At 35.9% G+C, this 20,417-nt stretch overlaps 3 protein-coding genes and 4 non-coding genes across 8 annotated transcripts; 4 read left to right on the top strand and 3 right to left on the bottom strand.

Moving 5' to 3' along the window:
* Positions 1-289: 289 nt before the first annotated feature.
* Positions 290-3,667, bottom strand: LOC132181033 (ALA-interacting subunit 3). The gene is made up of 8 exons (XM_059594078.2): positions 3,336-3,667; positions 2,782-2,840; positions 2,573-2,647; positions 2,362-2,478; positions 2,171-2,241; positions 1,658-1,958; positions 1,218-1,507; positions 290-562 (listed from the first exon to the last, which is right to left on the bottom strand). Exons 1-8 carry the CDS (start codon positions 3,427-3,429, stop codon positions 502-504), a joined length of 1,068 nt encoding a protein of 355 aa, XP_059450061.1. The 5' UTR covers positions 3,430-3,667; the 3' UTR covers positions 290-501.
* Positions 3,668-5,381: 1,714 nt separating this feature from the next.
* LOC132181029 (sucrose synthase 5) lies at positions 5,382-10,889 on the bottom strand. 2 transcript variants are annotated; one of them, XM_059594073.2, is made up of 15 exons: positions 10,586-10,889; positions 10,328-10,482; positions 9,890-10,082; positions 9,652-9,770; positions 9,356-9,572; positions 8,834-8,929; positions 8,571-8,744; positions 8,351-8,467; positions 8,100-8,266; positions 7,698-7,922; positions 7,037-7,603; positions 6,574-6,712; positions 6,416-6,495; positions 6,254-6,298; positions 5,382-5,571 (listed from the first exon to the last, which is right to left on the bottom strand). In XM_059594073.2, the coding sequence occupies exons 1-14, from the start codon at positions 10,841-10,843 to the stop codon at positions 6,295-6,297; spliced, it is 2,511 nt and encodes an 836-aa protein (XP_059450056.2). In that variant the 5' UTR covers positions 10,844-10,889; the 3' UTR covers positions 5,382-5,571; positions 6,254-6,294. The 2 variants fall into 2 exon arrangements, with proteins under 2 accessions (XP_059450056.2, XP_059450055.2); XM_059594072.2 differs by lacking the exon at positions 6,254-6,298.
* A 2,159-nt stretch (positions 10,890-13,048) lies between these two features.
* On the top strand, positions 13,049-13,152 carry LOC132183491 (small nucleolar RNA Z103). The gene has a single exon (XR_009440454.1). It is a non-coding gene; the product is annotated as a small nucleolar RNA Z103 (small nucleolar RNA).
* Positions 13,153-13,240: 88 nt separating this feature from the next.
* Positions 13,241-13,343, top strand: LOC132183492 (small nucleolar RNA Z103). Its single transcript, XR_009440455.1, has one exon. It is a non-coding gene; the product is annotated as a small nucleolar RNA Z103 (small nucleolar RNA).
* A 90-nt stretch (positions 13,344-13,433) lies between these two features.
* LOC132183493 (small nucleolar RNA Z103) lies at positions 13,434-13,537 on the top strand. Its single transcript, XR_009440456.2, has one exon. It is a non-coding gene; the product is annotated as a small nucleolar RNA Z103 (small nucleolar RNA).
* Positions 13,538-13,635: 98 nt separating this feature from the next.
* Positions 13,636-13,728, top strand: LOC132183490 (small nucleolar RNA Z103). The gene has a single exon (XR_009440453.1). It is a non-coding gene; the product is annotated as a small nucleolar RNA Z103 (small nucleolar RNA).
* Positions 13,729-15,045: 1,317 nt separating this feature from the next.
* SDG40 (SET domain group 40) lies at positions 15,046-19,317 on the bottom strand. The gene is given in 7 exon segments (XM_059594075.2): positions 15,046-15,199; positions 15,202-15,808; positions 17,525-17,818; positions 18,179-18,319; positions 18,452-18,583; positions 18,676-18,823; positions 19,175-19,317. Coding segments are annotated over 7 exon segments (1,497 nt in total). The 3' UTR covers positions 15,046-15,167.
* Between the last annotated feature and the right edge of the window lie 1,100 nt (positions 19,318-20,417).

The following is a 20,417-nucleotide window of genomic DNA, read 5'->3' as shown; positions in this document are numbered from 1 at the left end:
CAAAGTTGAGAGGACTTGATGGAACTAACAGGGTAGTATTTACATCTTCTAACCACATGGTAAACAAAAAGCACAATGATATCTCCAAGAAACAAGGAAAACAAACAGTAGTGCCATGCAGTCATTTTCTGCATTAAAAATTTAGGCAAGTAATCCATCTAAAAAGTTAAGTATAGCTGTATGTTTCTTTCTTTCAATTACATTAGGGAAATGCCCATCCATTGTCAAGACTATCACCACAGATACATTCAATCACCCATGAACTACGTGCATTGCAGGAACCGGAGGGAATCGAACATGTAAATCTCTCTAGCTTTATTAAATATTTATAACAAAACTGATCCTAGCATCAACTTAGAACAACACATTGGTTCTTAAAAGAGAAAAATATTGATCACAGCAGACCTTTCTTTATATACACTCAAATTTGAATGTTTCAAACATAGATAAGGTTCAGCCTAGTAAGAAAGTTTAACGCTGGACATGAGAGACAGGAACATCTTAAAAACTTTCAGTCACATTTCCTCTGTTCCAAGACAAGTAGGATGGGTCCCCAAGAGGCCTGCAAAGAAACCAATAACAACTTCAGACACATCTTAAAAATGACTAGACTTTACAATCAGTTAGCTTTTCAATTTAAGGAACCAATTATCGATATCTGAATCAGGGAGGCATCAATATTTGGTTGTCTGTACAGATGAAGGAGAAGAAATAGTGGAACGTGCCCAAACATATAAGTTTTCAACAAGACCAATTAAATAAATATGTTCTAATTATGGCTGTCAACCTAAAGTAGAAAATGATAGAATGAATCCCTTATGAGAAGCAGCTGAATTTTTAAATTTGTATCTTGTTTGCGGGAACCTTTAGGTGTCGGAACTTGGATCTGGGTGGGTACCACCTTTAAAGAAATTGATTAAGGACAAAACCACAAATTTTATTATGACATCCCCCTAAGTCCAGAAAAGTACACGATGAGGTACAAGTGCTAATATGGATCAATGCTATCAAAAGCTCATCAACATTGATGAACATGCGTAAAATTTGGAAGGATTTGGTATTTAACCAAGTAAACAATTGCCTACAGATACCTAAAAACCAGTTTTAGCTACTATATAATCCATTGTACAATATTGAATCAGACTTTTCATAGCAAAAAGGGGAACTAGTTTTGACTGAGCACAGTGATACATAAGATTTTTAAACCATCCACTCACCTTGGCTTGATCACATACAGAAGGATGAAGCTAATAGCCATAAACAAGCACAGTCCACCAATAGTAAGATATGCTACGCCCAGAAAATCATTTTTACCACCAATCCAACTTGTGGTTGAAAGAACCAGCCTCTTTTTGCCACCAAAACTATAGGTGTTGTAATTGTTCTGTATTACCACTGTTATTTCATCATTAGCTTCAAGGTCTGTCTCTATCTTCCCATATAGTTTTCTGAAAGTTGGCAGTGCCGCAGTTCGCATCCAAACAATAAGATCCTCTTGTTCACTCAACTGTAACATGCAAAACCAATAAAAATTGCTTCTTTAAAACATACAAGAGAGGATAATTCAAAAAGAAGGGAAAAGGGGGCCTGGGGAGGTGAAGGGTGGAAGGAACATGGAAAGATTCAACAAGCTAGGAAGTAAAGAAAAACATATTACAGGTATGCTCGCATTTAGTTTGGCACCCCCAATCAGACTTCCACTCTGAAAATTTTTCGGATAAACATCAGAGCCAAATTTATGCTCTTGGTCACTTTTCCATGCTATGTCTTTTTTGCTGACCTCTAGCACCTTGTTTTTCACTGAAAAGCCGTATGTGTCATTAAACAAACTCCAAGCAATGAGGCCACAAGGAACAATTGCAGAATTGTTTTTAGTGACAGCTTCCGGTTTACAGTCACTTGTTTCATCCTCACTCGCCCTGCTCCGCAATTGTTTGTCACTTCTACTCTTAACATATCTGATAATAGTATTACACATTCCAGATAAGTTTCCAAATATTTCAAGAAAAAAAAAAAAGCAAAGTATGAATGGAAGATGATAAATTTGTTGCAAAAATGTGTGTCAAAGTTTACATGTGTAATTATTTAACATTCCATCCATCCATATCCTTACCAAAAGACAGAATAACCGGATAAAATAAATAATTTTTTACAAGTAATTTTAACATACCGACGATGATTTTGATAGAAGTTATCAAGCTGATAATAGATATAGATGGGACTTTTCATCTGCTTTGGAACCTGAAAATTATCAAATTACTGCACACTTTTAGAACTGGATAGTTCAAAGAAATAATATGTAAAGGGAAACCAAAGCCTAAACTACATCAAACACATAGTGCTGAAGAAATTGGAACTAACAGTCAATCTCTTAGTACATGTCTTGTTAGTTGCACTACTTTGAATAAATGCAAGCTTGTTGTAGCTGTAATTAGGAGGAACACAATCCTCATCATAGCGGTCCACAATTTCCACAACCTGCATGTCAAAAAATGGATAGTTCCCTGTTCAATAATACTCCACTGCTAACACTAGAACTTCTTGAGAAATTAAAAGGATTAAAATATCTTACACGTTCTGATGCAAATAAGGAAGCAAAGCCAATAGGAATGAAGATAATGCCAACAGCGATAAAAGTTGTCATGACCTGAAACCCAAAAGTTTTTCAAAAAAAAAAAACAAGAGCTGATATGCGAAGAGAATGAGCAAATGCACTAGAAATTGAAGCCAAGCAAAAAGCTATAGCATTCTATAATTAAAAATGTATATGCTGAGCTATACCCATCCAGGTGTTAAAATTGGTTTGCAAGCAGGAAGCTCTTGCTGTGTAAACCTAGAATCTGCAATAAAGAAAAGAAAACATCTGTCAAAAAAAACTACTCCAAAAGACAAGATTTTTTTTTTTTTTTTTTTTGTAAGTGAAAGACAAGAGTTTTAAAACATACATTATGTTAACATTCCATCAAATGTAACTAAAACGCCATAAAAAATAAAAATAAAAACCCTTTTTCCTGTGATCTAGTAAAACCCATATTTTACTGCTTCCAATTCAACTGGTGGCTTTAAAAGCTTATCTTACAAATGCAAGATCACTTTCTATGAATTGTAACCCTCACAAATCGAATATCTGGGATTCTTAAAATAGATGCGGTAATTTCAATGGCAAAGACAAAACGTGCCAAGATTAATAATGCTAATCAAATTCTTCATTAGATTGCAGTACATGCTCAAAAAAGAGGCAAAAAAAGTAGATATATAAAAATATATGCAATCACCTAATATAGAAAAACAGTGCTTAATTGAAATGCCATAGAAGAAGAATAGCCATTACTCACATTTGGGTTTTTTGGAATTCTTCTTGGCAGCGGAGGATGAATCCAAAGCCCCATCTTTGGCCCCTCCCGAGCTCGTTTCTCCTTTGGTATTCATCTCCCCACACACACAGAAAGAGAGAAGGGAATGACGGTTTATAGGAACAATGGAAAAATCTAACAATACGGTGATCTTCTTAAAAAAGATAAAATCAAAGGTAAAAATTTAATCTTTTTTTCTTTTTTCGCTCTTTGATGAAATTAAAAAGGAAAGATAGAAACTGTATTTTGGGTGGGGGATTATTATTATTATTATTATTATTATTTCGTTACATGCGTTTGTTTTGTCGTGACAAATTAAAAGGCGAAAAGAAAACTAAGAGAAGAAAAAGTTGTTGGGAGTGAGGAGGAAAAACGGTTGCGGAAAAGGAGGTAGGAGTCTGGTAGGAGAACCTCAAATCAGATTGGCAATTGGCTGTTTATGGGTTTGTTCGGTTCGTCGCATGAGCGGAACTACCGGTCTTTTACTTCCTCGTCGTATAGTATTATTATTTTTAATAATAATTATTATTATTATTATTATTCAAAAATAATTATTTAATACAGGATGGTAGCTTTTCAAAATATAATATGAGGCATTTTATAGGGGGCTCGGGACTCGGCGGTTAACAGAGATTTGATTATATTTTGACACTTTTTATTTTTTATGTAATATTTTATTTTTGTTAACTTTTGCCTTCTTTTAAGGCTCTTGTTTGTATTGCCAACAAAGTTTTCTTCCAAACTGGATCGAAAGAATTTCCTTCAACCTAGTTTATAAAAGTGATATATGTTCCTTAAATATGTGAGATGTATATATTTTTTTAATAGTAAGGACAAAGTTAAAATATATTTTATTAAAAATTCATATACATCTCACATGTTATTAAAAAATGGACACATGTCACTTTTATAAACTAAGTTGAAGGAAATTCCTCCGATCCAGTTTGGAGGGCTTCTTTTTTGTTTTTTGTCCTTTTGTTGCCTCTTCTATACGGCTTCTTCTGGGTCTTTTTTGTTTTTTGTTTTTTTTTGGGGGGCTGCTTGCTATTCTTTTATATTTGTTGAATTCTTGGTGAATGATAGGTTTTTAATATTGGTAAATTTAGTATAAAAACATGTTTGTTTGCCAGTATTAGATATATAGTTAAGTTGGTGTAAAAGTTGATCCAAGACATAAGAATTCAAGTTTGTATATGTTGTCTAGCACTAACCTCGTCCGAGTAAAATGACCATATCTTTTAATTTTGATATCAAATGAAGAAAAGCTTTAGTGCCTTTGAAAAACTTACTCAAAATGCTATAAGTTTGTAGTTAATGAGAACTTTCCCAATAGAAGTTCGAAAATATTAACAAATTAGCTCGTTCATTGCAAGCTCGGCCGACAGCATGTTGACTAAAAGATTGCAAAAGGTCCAGGAGACTCGTTCCCGGCAAGTCCGAATGAGAATGCTTAATTGAAGATACAGAATATGTAGCTCATTCGCCACAGGTCTATACAAGCTAAAGATTGTAATTTGGCAAAATCACTTGTTCGCTAGATCATTCATACCAGGTCTAGACGCTACAAATAAAAAAGCTGTAAAACCCTTATCGACTTGGTCTGAAAAAACATATGTTCTCTTTATCTATATAAGTCCCATAAACCACGACTTCCGAAACAATCAGAGAAGCTATTTGTTTTCTTCTTTTTGCATGTTGAGATGTTTCATCTTCCGATAATACATTAGGTTAATTATCTATTTCTTAGAAAATGTGGCTTTTGTGACATATAAATTCATAACATAATACAGATAAATTTATTTCATTTTGAAACATCAAGGCATGGCATGCATGAAATATTTGATCCCAATATTAAAAAATAAAATAAAATAAATAAAAGAATAGAATGCTTATTATAACATTTAAAAGACTCACTCACAACAGAACTTGTTGATCTTTCAACACATAAAATCCAGTTCTCTTACACAACATAATTTTTTTATTATTATTATTATTCAATACATGGGAAGGTGAAAAGGGTTACACAATAGATTTATTTATTTTGTAAATACATTAATCCGCATTAAAAAAAAGGAAGGGTTACAAACAACAAAAGGCCCAATAATACATTCTTATTCATACATATGCTGATATGCGCGCTCGAGACATAACACGAACACCATTGTTAGATCCTTAAGCTCCAAACAACCTTTGCAGTCGAGACTGTGTACGTGTCGTGCTACAAAAAAAAAAAAAAAAAAATGAAGTACCTTAGAATAAATGAAATGTAAACATTCTTCGCAACCAATAAAAGAGAAAGAAAATTATTTGTTATTAATTATTCATGCATGCAGAATATTTATTCTTGAAAATTATTTGAGTTTTCCAAAATAGCTAACTTTTGAAAATTTATTTTTAGAGAAGATATATTGCCAATAGTTTTGCTTTGGCAAAATTATAACAAAAATAGAAATAGAAAATATATATTCTAATAAACAGACTATTTCAAGGAGTAATCCTCTAACACGTTTGGTAGCGTCCCTTTATTTATCTAGAAAATGTTCAAGAAAAAGTGAATTAAATGAAAGAATATGTGAAATTGAGAGAAGAAAATGCTTGGGTACTGCAGTTTTTTACTACAATTTCCTTTCAAACTCACGTGATAGTCCACATTTTATGAAAATGAGTATCGTACTTACATTTTAGTGACTAACATGATAAGTAACGCATGAATTGTCACATCAGTTTATTAACGTGAAAAATGCCAGGTGAATTGTCACATGGCAGACCACATTTTAACTCGGACGTGATAAATGTTACGTGGAGACATGTGAGCTTGCGAGGAACTTGTAGTAAAAGGTCCTCTCATTGAAAGATTAGCATTGGTTTACGTCACAAACAATTTCGGTTATTATGTGTACCGAGAGATTAGTTTGGGGATTAAGGAGCTCCAGACGCTTCATTACCTGAGGGGGAAAAATAAAAAAAAAAATAAAAAATAAATCTGTTAAATATGATCCAAATATGATTTTATTTTTGCATTTGAAGTCGTATAAGATTAAGAAAGCTTCCACTAAACATGCCTTTTTGAGGGCTGTGGTTTGATATCTGGCTTCGTGGCTGGTTTTGGAGCTTCTTCAATTGGGATAGCCACATTCTTTGCCTGTAACAATCAATGGCATGTGAGAAACAGGAGCCAATTCCTGAAACTTATTACAAGAAAATATATAAAAAAACATACCAAGTTCTTGAATTGGAGATTATAGAACATTTGGATGTATCTTTGTTTTGCATGTTTCTGCTCCTTGTTCAACTGTCTCCAGAAATTATAAATGCACGCCATGTTCAACACCTTTGTTGCATATATCTTCCAGGTGTAGCTACAAAGAGAGCAGAAATTATTCAAATTTCATATAGATTTTGTTAGAGCAAATTTCCCGACAGCCGGAGCAACGATCGAGTTCCTGCAAAACAAAGTAAATGATCACAGGAATCCACTTGTCGGAGACACTTCAATGATTAAGTGAGTATAGTATACTGACTTAATTATCGGAGTGTCTCCGGTTCCCTCGAAGACCAGCAGATTCAGGTAGGCATTTACTTTGTTTTGCAATTGGGAAATTTACTCTTAACAGAATTAACGATACTTAATCCAGTCAATGCACTTCTGAAAATGATCGAAAAACTCTGGTTAATGTGATTACCATTCATTTATCCGTTGCAGACCTCCCACTGAAAACTTGCTCCAGTAAGTGGCATCCACCTTGCACTTTTCAAAGAAATCTGCAATTTTGTTGCTTGAATCGTCCCCATAGCTGGGATCAATATGGAAACCTGAGACCCCATCAACAATGATTTCTGCAGGGCCTCCTTGATTGGTTGCAAAGGTCGGAAGTCCACAGTTCATTGCTTCAATGACTGTTAGGCCAAATGCTTCATACAGAGCAGGCTGCACAAAAGCTCCCTTTGTGTCAGCAATGCATCTGTATAATTCTCCATTTCGATGCCTATCAGCTTGTGCAGCAATCCATCTTATCTGACCCTTAAGTTGGTATTTTTCAATCAATGCATGCATCTTTTTGATTTCAGACATTTCTTCTCTATCCTTTGATTTGGAAGGATCAAAGAAGCCCCCAACCAGAACAAGGTTAACCAAACTCCTCAGCCTCTTGTTCTTCCCATACCATTCAGTTAATCCGGTAATGTTCTTCACAACATCCAGCCTTGCCATTGAGAAGATTATTGGTTTCTTCCTGTCTGCTAGATATCCACTGTTTCCACATATATAAAAAGTTCAGATGCAATGTTAGGTAATTCAGACTACTTAGCAGCATAAAAATAGAGTAATTCTTCAACAGTACTCACATGTGTTCATTGTTATCCTCTTTACTGTAGAGTAATTCTTCAATGGCGGGATGAAATGATGTGAGTCTCCTTTCTTTCTCAGAGTAAGGGAAATAGACGGATTGGTCTGCCCCTGGGGCAGCAATGTTGAATTTGGGATCAAACACGTTGATGCCTGAAACAACTCTGCAAAGCCCCGGGAGTGTGAATGCAGCATGGCTTTCATACTGTCCTGGTCTGTCTTTGCTGCAACAAGAACAATCAAATTCATATTAAACAAACTTTATTGCATTTATACCTCAAACAATTCAAGCTAGACAAATTTCATGTTAAATCATCACTTATTCTAAGAGTTTAAGCTAACAGAAAAAGATGAAATTTAATTATTTAATTTATATTCTAACACACGGGTAATTCTCTAACCTTCCGGCAATCTCCTGGTATGTGCTAGCGATGACGAAATCCGTTGCATTCATTGCAATTGTATCAGCAATGAACTGGCATGAGAAGTGATACTTGGGGTCCAACTCCTTCCATTTGATGTCAGAATCTTCATACTTAGTCTTCTCTAAAGCGTGCGCAATAGTTCCCTGGTTTGTAAGTAAACTATAGATTAGTAAATATGGAAATCAAGAGAAACTCTATAGCTGCATCAACTGATGAAGAAAGGACACCTGAGTTATCCCAAGTTTACTAGCCATGAGAGACGCCACCAGATTCCCATCAGTGTAATTTCCTATTATAAGATCTGGCTTCCCTTCCATGATGTCTAGGATCTTTGCTGTAGCATCCTGTTTATATAGAAGAGACCCAAAAATTCATAAGATTAACTGAAGCCCACAAGAGGGGAAAAAAAAAAAAAAATGTGTCAGTAGATGAAGTTTAGAATCATGCCTGAGTGAACCTCTCAAGATAGGGATAAATGTCGAAACGAGAAACCCACTGGCGGAGGACTCCATTCTTTGTCTGAAAAGGCACCCGAAGAATGTTGGAATGCTTAGTGCCAATGATTGGTTCAATCTCCTGGTTACACTTGGTTCCCCGGGCATCAGGTATGAGCCGTGTTACCTGTTATGGTCAACAAACATGATCACATAATACTTTCAAACTAAACTGCTGCTATTGGGAAATTTTTCTTGGCTGTTGATGATACTAACCACAAGAATTTGAGGCTTCACATTCAGCCCATGCAGCTTAATTCTAGCCAGCAATTCTTCTTCCAGAGCTCTCACTTGATCCAGAATGTAAACTACCTGTTTACAATACAGAGGAAAGTGCCAGCTAGCTAATGAGTGTCAATTCTGTAGGAACACTAAATCAAGTTTTAAGAATACAAGAGATTTTGAGAGAGACAAAAGAGAGAGAATTTTCAGTGTTATAAAACAGTCATTAAAATTTGACCATCAAGGCGCTACTAACTCCCTACAGCCCACTGCCACGCACAAGTGTATACACCCAAATATTGCTTGCTGCAAAGCAATTGCAGCAATAACTTGGCATTATTTTTTAATTTTTTTTTTTCATGTGAGACTCTTTCTTTCAACGCTCTTTAAAACCTTTCGTTTAAAACATTCTCGGACCACAGAGTAGATATATATATACATACTAATTTTGAAAATTCTTATAACCATTTGTTGCAAGCAGACTACTTTCTTTACTGCCAAATCAAAACGTCTCACCTGCCCGCCAGTGTCAGGCAAGCCCAGGACATCTGCTTGGCCGAAGTAGCCATGAGGAGAGAAAATCACAACATTGAATATTGCAGGAAGTCTGCTAAATAATTTCTCTATATGCACTGGATCAGGTGCTTGCAGTACTTCTGAGACTGCTCTCATTGTTTCCTTTACTCTTTGTGCAGTATTTCCCCACCCTTTCTCGAAGCCCCACTCTTTAAACCTGTGTAGAATTTGGTTACCAGATATCAATTTTTAAGGGTCTGCTAAAAAAAACAAAAACTAAGTATTAGATAGATCACCTTAGCTCAAAATTCTGATATGGAGTGTCCTTGGGAAGGGCTGAGACGTACACTTCAGCCACTATTAGTGCCGCCTGAAGCTTCGGGGCAGTATTGAGAGTGTCACTTATCATAAGGTTCTGCAAATTTACAACCACCATTAGCATTCAGAACCATACTTCTCCATAATGGAAATTAAGTTAAAACTTTTTTTTTATCGAAGTTTCTTAAAATGACTCAAATTCTGCCTTTCCCATACTTCTCCTAGATGTTTTAGTGATAGAAAGTAATCCACAAGAGGCTGTGCATTCTCCATTCTTCCACTAAGCTTTGAAGTTACAAACTTTGCAACAAAATTGAGTCCATTTCCAATTGAAGAAGATAGGGTTAAGTGAGGAATAGAGAAGTCAAATGCTGCAAAATCCACTTCCAGAGCATTTTCATCCTTTGCCCTGCAAAGTAATATGCAGTTATTACACAATATGTGAACCACAAGCTGAGAAACAATGCTGTTAAGCCAGAAAATACGTATGTGATACAGATGATCAAAGAGGGTGAGTGGATAATAACTTTTCTTTCCCTTTTTCATGGATCCTCTTCTACTCCTTATTACATTTGGGTTTCTAAAATAAATCCAAAAACAAATAGGAAAAATATGAAGCAAACAATTAGAACTAAAGGAAGAGAGAAGGCATACCATTTTTCATCTGTTATCATTTCTTTATACTTCAAGTAGTCTGAAGGGGTGATGGCCTCAACCGATAAATCATCAGAGCTGACTTTGACAAACTCCCAAAATCCAGGATTTGGTCTTATGGCAAAGGCAACATGCGGTGGGACGACAACAGCTTCCTGCAAATCTCAAGCGTATGGCATAGAAAACTCAGTAAAACTATCATTTCAATCTCATAATGTTGGCAAAGGAAATGGTGAGTAAAAAAAGAAATATAAGAACCTGTGTGGAACAGAGAATGTAGCCAAGCAAACCCTCCAAGACCTGGTTTCTTTCGTTCTTGTCATCGATGACTTTGTCCATTTCCTCCATTAAATGGTGAAGTTTCATTATCCTTCTTCCCTTCTCAATGTATTTGGCAAAGCACCTCTTCATTTGGTACCGGCTCTGCTTCAAGTCATCTGGCATGTTATCAGCTTTTGACTCGGAGCTTTTCAAGGTTGCCGCAGAAGGCTTTTTAGCAGAAGTTTCAGAAGACATGTTGAGGAATTCTGAACTTATTCAAAAAATACGAGTTTGGAGACGATTTCTAACAAGCTGTTTTTTTTTATTTCCTCATCAGTATCTAGGATTTCTGCATTTATAGAGCTATAGATATCACTATCATCAATCCATGCATGGGTAACTTATCAGGAGCTTGCTTCGGGTTTCTTCTAACCTTTTTTCTGGATGGAAAAATTAAAGAAAAAGAAGAAGAAAGTAAAGAACATCTCTCAAGTGAGGGAAGGAAAAGAAAAGAAAAGAATTTATGAGATTCTGCAGGTTAAAAAGCAAAGCCACTATGGACACTATTTCTCTCACGGAAGTTCTGGGTATCATTCTTTCCTTACTTTCTGTCTTATGCCATTTGTGACCATAACAAGGAATATGAAAAGCTGCCATCTCCACGGCAACACCTTACCTTGTCTCATTGCAGTCTTTTTAGGTTGGAAACTCCATGTTGAGTTTCAATCAACCTGGTTCACGTCAACTCCTTCCTTTTGCTAATTATATATATATATACAGGATCTGCCGCCCAAATTCTTATTGTGAGAAAGTTCACGTGGGAATTTAAAATACATTTTGGACGGTCGGACCATCTATCGAGCAGCTGAGTTTCACATAAATTCTCTTTATTGTCTAAATTGCTGACAATTACAATATTTTGAATCGCTAATTGTTATGGATTCAAATCCTTGATAAATGTTGCTCATTGTCTTACTCCTCGAGGCATTGCCTATATATATGAAGTAATGCTACAAGTTCCTCTTATGGCACTCTTGCATCTCTCCAATAATTATGTAGTTCTTAAAATCACCATTAAGCTTGTAATTGATTATTATTGGATTTTGATCAAATTGTAATTTTAAAAGCCACGTCATTATTAAAGGGACATAAGAATGACACAGGAAGAACTTCTAGCATTACTCCATAATCCATAAGAGTAATCTCGGAGTAATGCTACAAGTCCCTCTTGTGTCACTCTTGTATCTCTCCAAAAATTATGAGGCTCTTAAAATTACTATTTATGCGATAGAATAAGATGGTATCAGAGCATACCAATGGTAGTAATTCTATAAGTCACTTTTATGTCCTTCTTGTGTCACTCCATGAATGAGGTGACTTTAAAATCGCCTCATATGCCTAGTGGTGATTTTAAAAGCCACATCATTTTTAAAGAGACACAATAATGACTTCTAGCATTACTTGATCAACGGTAGTATTGAGTTCAAACCATGTTTTTATGAGTAATTCTAAAAATCATTCTTGTGTCACTCTTATATCTCTAAAAAAAATAACGTATCTTTTAAAATCATTTAATCCAATAGTAATTAATCACAAGGTCAATGATGATTTTAAAAGGCACATCATCCTTAGAGACACACAAAAGGGACTTGTAATATTACTCATGTATATAGTTAAAGTTTAGAACAAACACATGACAAATTCTAAAACAAAAAAGAATCCCACAATTGGAACTTATTAAATAGGAAGAAAAAACAAAAATATTTAGAAACTTATTTTTATTAAATGAAAAAAAAAAATATTCTTCATTTTCAAGTATACATCAATTCATAGAAGCTTTGGCTATAAAGTTACAAAAAAAAAAAAAAAAGACTATCCACGGGTCAGGTTGGCCCTAGTTGGGGCGGGGCAAACACCATGGAATTACATGTCCAGGAGTCAACTGAACCAAGTCTGGCCCAGCCCCAACACTAGGCCTGGAATTGGCAACCCAAGCACGGCCCTTCGGGACCGAGAGCTTTATCGAGAAGAGCATCTGCCCTACACGTGGCACGGCAGCAGCCTTCAATCCTTAAACCCAGGTCAAAATTAGGGTTTCGAAGAAGAAGACCAGCTATAAATACCTTGACCTCTCTCTCACTAGAACCATTGTAAGAAGCCTCCACCACATCGGTGAGCGATGTACACAGCTATAGCGTTTGCGTTAGGGTTTCACTTCTTTTCCTTTGAATGAATGAATATCACGCGGCGTCATTTACTGATTACCGGCTCTCAGATGGCAGTGAGCGCTTGCGTATGAGCTGACGCCCATAGTTGCTCCGTCTCTGCGAATCTTCGAGAGAGAGAGTCTAGTGGCTCAATCTTTCTTGCAGATTTGGGCAAATTTCATGTGTTTTCTTTTCAATTTATAATTTTATTCTTTGATTTAGAAAATCAAACGAAATCGTGACAATGTTGAAGGTGGAAGTGATGATTATTTCCCCAAATGATCGAAGCTGATTATAACTGTGCTATTTTTTGTAATTCTCTTTTTTAGGAGAATCCAAGCCAGTGTTCTGATCCACTCTTCGTCGTCAATTTGAGTTCTTTTGTGTTTTTGAATGTACACAATTTTTTCGAAACTTGTTTTAATGATTTCGTAATTTGTGAAAGATGGAAGTGATGATTATTTCCCCAAATGATCGAAGCTGATTATAACTGTGCTATTTTTTGTAATTCTCTTTTTAGGAGAATCCAAGCCAGTGTTCTGATCCATTCTTCGTCGTCAATTTTAGTTCTTTTGTGTTTTTGAATGTACAAAATTTTTTTTGAAACTTGTTTTAAATGATTGTGTAATTTGTGAACGATGGAAGTGATGATTATTTCCCCAAATGATCGAAGCTGATTATAACTGTGCTACATTTTTGTAATTCTCTTTTTAGGAGAATCCAAGCCAGTATTCTGATCCATTATTCGTCTTCGATTTTATTTCTTTTATGTTTGTAATCTTACTATAATTGTTTGAGTCTTGTTTAAATGATTTTGAATGTTTTTGTAATTTATGAGAGATGGAAGTGATGATCCTTTCCCCAAATGATCGAAGCTGATTAAACTGTGCGATTTTTCTCTTTTGAGAAACCAAGCCAAATGTTCTGATCCATCTCTCTCATTACTGTGATTTGATCATTCGTTTTATACCATTCAATGAAAATTAAAATTTTAATCAAATGCAATCACAGAGTATTGCTATCTCAAGAATTCTGTTTGTATTACGGCAATTCATAATGTTAATATATAAGGCTAACAATTAAATTGCAGATATGTTTTGGCCAAATACTTGAATCTGCGTAGTTTCATTGACTGGGGTTATAGTCTTTTGTTCCTTGTACCTCCTGCAATCTGTTGTCTGTAGTTGAAGGTGAAGCGAGGCGGATCGACAAGAAGCTTTGAAGAATCGAATTTTATAGAATGTTCAGTTCGTGTCATGTTTTTTACTTCAGGGAAATGTCTGATTTGCTCTTAATGTTCCTTTTACGTGTAGGGATACAAACTCCACTTATGGTGTCCGACAAATTATATGGTACTAACAATAATGAATTGGGGTTAATACATTTTTTTTCTTCTCAATCTTATGTTCTATGATCCATATACTCGAATATATATAATCATTCAATATCACTCATACTATACATCAACATACACGATGAACATGTCAAAACAGATGGATGGCCCCTATGACCATGCTGCTATCCTTCCCCAGCCTTGGTCCAAATCCATTTTCCAATTTAAATCGCTACTAAATTTTGCATCTAATAGTGATGGCATTTCTCATCTTAAGTGATGATGATATATGTGCTGCAACCAATAAGTTCAGAATACAAATTGATATAACAGCCCACAAATTATGAAATAATTAAGAATGTTTGGTTGAATCAATAACTAACCAACCAAATTGACAAATCTGATTTTTTTTTTTATCAGCCCTTCATGAATATTTGGATTATGATGTTCATCTAGTAAGCGCTTTACAAGCGGCATTGCCCTTCTTCACTCACGCGAAATTGCTGGATTGGGCTTTTACCCATTGTCCAAGATTCCTCACTGCTGCCCCCCGTATTGTGCTTCGCTTGCATGGCAAGGCGGCACGCCAGGTAGAGCTATTGCGCACCGGCGAAGGAGATGCATTTCAGGTACTGGTAGTACTGGACAAGCTCTCATGGAATAATCTCTTTCTTATTTCTGCCTTTCTTTCCCATGACGACTAGGAACAGACAAATCAAAAATTTCACTTCGAACTTTGGACCTCAACATCCTGCTGCTCATGGTGTTTCACGATCAGTATTGGAAATGAACCTATACGCCAAGCTTGTGATTGTATGCAAATTAAAACATGAGTTGGATGTCATACCCACCTGTTTCACGACCTCCAGATGAGATGCAATATTTGAGCTTTGCGGTTTTGAGAACTTACCAAACCATAATATGAACAAAATTATTATCTTTCATTTTCAGTTTCTGGTTTTGACGATCCGATCCAGGTGGAATATGTATCTGGGCATTCTACGGTTAGAGAGAGAGAGAGGGAGCATTAAACTAGGCCTCATTCAATTCTCAAAGCTGAAACATTTCTCAGAAGAGAGAATCTATTATTTCAGTGCAATAACAAATGCAATCAAGAAGGATCTTCTTGTATCTGAGCCTCCACTGGATAGCCAATTTCCACCTGTCGATTGACCTTCTAATTTTCCTGGAGAGAAGTAAATTACTATCACTTTGTACATTATTGGCTTCTAAGAATGCCCTAATCTCTCTAGAAGCCGATAACGCCTTCCCGGGCTCCAAAATGGAATGGATATCTTGGATTTCGTCAAAGGAACTTAGTAGCAAACTGTCTTCTTCGATTGATGTTGGCAAATTCTTCACAATGGCATTGCATTTCTTTGATATCCATTTCATAACATGTATCTCATTCTCTGTTGAGAGTTGAGAACCTGAATAAGCAAGGTGTCCTACAGATCTCCGCTTGTTTGAAGGGGTTGCCCATAATCGCAGAGCCGACAATAGGGAAAAGGATGGCCTTCCATTTTGATGAATATACAACAACTCCTTTGGCCATGAACTGGAGGAATAAATTTCAGGTTCCAAGGGAATAAAAACTTTGTCGTTGGAATTTTCGTTTAGTAGAAACCCGTAGTGTTCAAGAAGCTCCAAATTCGTGTATGTCCCATAGCATAAAAGAACCTGCAGAGAATAATAACTTGTGTTGGTTTCCCAGTTTCATTTTCAAACTAAGAAACTGGTTGCAAGCAAATAACAATATTTACATTAGTTGTAAATATCTACTTATCAAAAAAATATCACAAAATAAAACATCTATTATAAACTCATGCTTTTATCATTTCTCATTCTTTAGAAAGTTGAATGGCTCTTATTTTTTCAGCAATCTTGATTAACAGGCTGTCATGGCCCCATAAAATTTAGCTATTCTTAACTCAAATCTTAGTTGTGTTATTGTCTGACCTTGAAGTATCCCAACTTATAATGTGCTTTTTACCCTCTTAAATACTTAGCCCTGAGCCCAAAAAAAAAAAAAAAAACCTTCGCCTCGAGCAGTCGACTCCTAAGTTACACATTCCTTGAAGAATATAGCAGCCACTGAGGTTAATTTGAAGTGAGATGCCACAAAACTCCAGATCAAGATGTGTGTCTCTTCGCTAGTGAGGAGAGATGCCTCAACTATCTTTCTGCTTCCTAATCTTTTTCTTCTTTGTTTGTTATCTTCTGGCTCCACAATCAAGCTCCATTTTCCCCAACTTCCCATTTTCTAACACAGAATCTACCATTAGCACAAATTGATTTCAATCAAACTTGGTTTATTTCCTATTTTACAAAGCTGCTGCATCAGTTAGGGTTTCATTGCTCTTGGATAAAATATTATAAAATTGTAGAAGACACAGTTTGACAATACATGATTAGTGTCATACATTAATATTGTTAGAAACACTTCAGCAACCCAAAATTCTTTAAGCACTCCCATACTTGTCATCCCAGTATATCAACTTCCAACAGGTTTCTATTTTTACACTCAAAAAGCCATTTAATTTCACATTTATCATCACATGAGGCTTTGTGATCCAGACACCATTTTGAAAGACATTTCTTTCATAGTCTAGTTGTTTAGACAAAAAAAAAATCAGATGTAATTATCAAACTTAGCCTTGATCTATTTATAGAACATGTCAAACATGGGCAAGTATCTGAACAAACTTTAGTCAACAGTAGCTGTTGGCAGCTAAAATACAAACATTTAGAAATTCCTCAAAGTTTACTCAGCTGGAATTGAGAGCTAATTGTGTCAAAAAGAGAAAGAAACATTCTGCTAGCATTCTGAGAGAAAATTCAGCTGCCAGCTAAAGTCTTTTTGTGGGAAATGAAAGAGAGAAGAGCTGCTTTAGAAGGAAGGAGGTTTGTAACAGCTGAGAACGGAGTTTCTCAAAATGGGGCAAGCAACTTGCCATAGAAAGAAAGCAAAGCATTGCTGAAAATTCATGTCTCTTGCACTCTCTAAGGGACCTTTCAAGGAGGATCAGAGGTAGATGAAAAGAAAATGGAAAGCAATCGTGGATCATGGATGGCTGATCTTACCTCTTCTTCCTGCCCCTTCATTTTTTTTTTTTTTTTTTTTACTTATCAAAATAAATTTACGGTCATGCCTCTATTGTATATAACTTGTATACTTGGTTTGTAACCCCTAGGCAAACTATTTAATGAATTTTCTTTTAAAAATGATGGCAAGTCACTTCAAAATTGGGTTCCTAGATATGGAAAATGAAGCCAGAAGCATTAAACCAAATACAACAATTCATGAAACCATTTGGTATATATATAGATCAGCAAAAAACTGCTATAAGAACCACAAATTTTATTCTGAATAATGTCATTGAAAGTTTGCAGTACCTGCTCTCCTTTTGTATAATTTTGCCGAGCATAGAAGCAATATGCAGCAACATCCTCCCGATACCCGCCATCAGTTAACCTCTGATCATGAGTATCAAATTGCTCCGTGCAAGAAGTCTGTGCACTGTCCCCATTCGACAGAGAAGAGACCTGAAAGGGTGGGGCACTCATCCAACTGTCTACTTCTTCAGAACAAACTGTCTCCTCTCCTGGTGCAGCATAGTTAAATAAGTCTCCCACAGGACATAAACATCCCGCTTCATCCCATGGTATATGCAACGTACGTGAGGATATCTTTCAGCAGGATCAGATATAAAAGATTTAGATTACTGACAAATATAAACTAGGCCAAGATACAACTAAGACACCCCATGAATGCAACAATTAACAGATGGAGACTATTAAATTGATGAACATAACCCAGTTATAAAAGCAAAATATCAGGCCATCTCTTTGTTAGACTATTGTATCAAAGCCAGGGAATGTTTAATCACAATTTGTGGTCTGACATTTGAAAGTTTTTTTTTAAAAAAAAAAAAAAAAAAAAGGCATATGAATTTTCTATGCTCATTGACTAAAAAATCAGAAATGACATATCAATGGGCAAACCTATGTTAGTATGCATTAGTTGTAACAGAAGGATAAGTAACTCACAGTTGAAGCAGCCCAAAGCCAAGCCCTAAACGTCAGGAGTTGAGGCTTAAGCTTAAGTTCTTCCATCAGTTGATTAGCTTCTTTCCATTCTAATTTTGCCTTTAATATGGCCTTTTCTGCGGCCCAGATAGCATCAGCAACCTAGCAACCATTTAAATACTTCAGAAACCATTTGAACTGTAAATAAATAGCATATGATATAGATCCTAAATCGAGGTAATGAAACCTAACCTAATCAAACAAACTAAAATTTGTACAATCAGAAAACTGAACTTGGAAAGCTTGCTTCTCGAATTCGCCAAAAGTTGCTAAAATGTCATAACCGCGCGGCAAGTGCATCAGATAGGGGTGCCACCATGAACTCTTTCCTTTACCCATTTCATATAATAAACACACAGTCAATATCTGCATTGGAAATTTGAAGGTAGAATAAGCTTAATGTCCAACTAGTTCTACGTACTTAACAAACCAATGAAAATTCATTCATAGAAAGAAACCTGGATAGAGGAGAGAGGAAGGTGTTTATTAACAGCAACAGAGAGCTTGTGATCCTTCAACAAGCTTTCCCTGGTCATCAAAGCGGATTTTGGAACTCTAAGAATTAGCTCTCCCTTTCTAAGATCACGCACAGCACCCAAACCTCTACTGCAGCATTCCCCATTAACATATGAGGAAAAAATAGGATAGACCCATTTGAGTATCAATAATTTCTCCCATAAATACTAATAACTTCACCTTCCCCGACCCCAGTTTGGTTACCGATAAAATCAAGATTGAATCTTGACTTCATCAATTGGATGGAGAAAGAAGTTATTTTTTTCTAATTCCACCCAGAAGAGCCTACAGCAATTTGGGATGGCTGGGTTGAGCATTTCGTTCATTGAAACATAGAAACTATAACATAAGATTGACATATTGAATTTTCTCGGCAACCAAACGGAGAGACAGAGGATTGGCCAAGATGAAGAAAGGAGATGAAAATGAAATTGCACGTACCCGCCGGCGTGAGGAAAGTAGGAGAGGGAGAGAGAATGTCCCAAACAGTTATAAGGGACCGTTCCTGTTGAGTCTGAAACTCCAAGGTCTGCTGCCCACTTCAGAAAGCTTTCCAGGCTCATGCCTTCTTCCTGCACTTCCATCTCCCTCTTTTGGAGAGGTGAAGCCGTACGCATATTTCATAAAAAGGCCGGCAAAACGGGTTGGTAGTTCGGGTTTGGGTCATTCTACTTAATTTGTCAACATGAATACTATTCGCATCATACCTTTAAATCCAAATTCAAATACAACTTGCGAGTACCTCGACATGATCCGTTTAACCCATTAAATAAATGGGTCACAAATAGGTCAACTCATTTAACACATTTAAATCCAAATGTGACATGTGTTAACCCGCTTTTAACCTAACTTAATGCGACCCGTTTCAACTCGAACACGACCGTTTGAAATGTTTGATGACCCGTTTCTTTATGTGTTTATTATATAAAAAGTAAAAAAGACTTTATCAATTGTGAGCAGCCAATTCAAAATCTACCCTTTTTTTCAAGTAATTCAAAATCTACCTTGATTTGGGATTATTTGCGTTCGAAAACTTTTAATAATCCATGATTTGATGATAGAGTCAAGAAATAGATTATAGATCATTGTAGGGGTAGCCATAGGCCCATAGGTCTGGTCGGTCCGGGCCGACATTATTAAAATACCCATCATAGTATTGTTGGCCCAAGATTAAAACGAAAAGCATTTTGGCCCACGTCCAACCTAGCCCATTAGCTTTTTCATGAAATATCATTTTAAGCCCTTTTTTTGTCTCTCACTTGTTACCCTAAATTACTTTTAGACTAATATACCTACATGATTTTAGTTTGGAATAACCATATAATAAATCTATTCTTCGTACCCATTTTATCATGCCAATGTGGCATGAGTTGAATGGCCATTTAAAAAAAACATGGTAATGTTTGGTAAGGTTTAAAAAAAAAAAAAAAAAAAAAAGGAGAAATGTGTTATCAAACGAGGCTCAAAACTTTATACTTTCATTGAGCTCGTGTCACCTCAATGGTGTAAAGTATAGCAAAAAGAAAGAAAGAAAGAAAAGGAAATGAACCAAATCAGGGACTAAGATATGTGGGACTTCACCTTGAATGGTGTTTGGCCAACTCATCTTCTAGCATTTGCAGTTGACCCACATCATTATTCAAAGCAATCAGTTAACTGTCTCTTTATCGTTCATATGCTAACT

The sequence above is a fragment of the Corylus avellana genome, chromosome 5 (genome assembly GCF_965113065.1).
Source record: "Corylus avellana chromosome 5, dhCorAvel1.hap1.2, whole genome shotgun sequence".
NCBI classification, from domain to species: domain Eukaryota; kingdom Viridiplantae; phylum Streptophyta; class Magnoliopsida; order Fagales; family Betulaceae; genus Corylus; species Corylus avellana.
The sequence above is the reverse complement of the archived record's forward strand: the minus strand, read 5'-3'. Positions and strand labels throughout refer to the sequence as shown.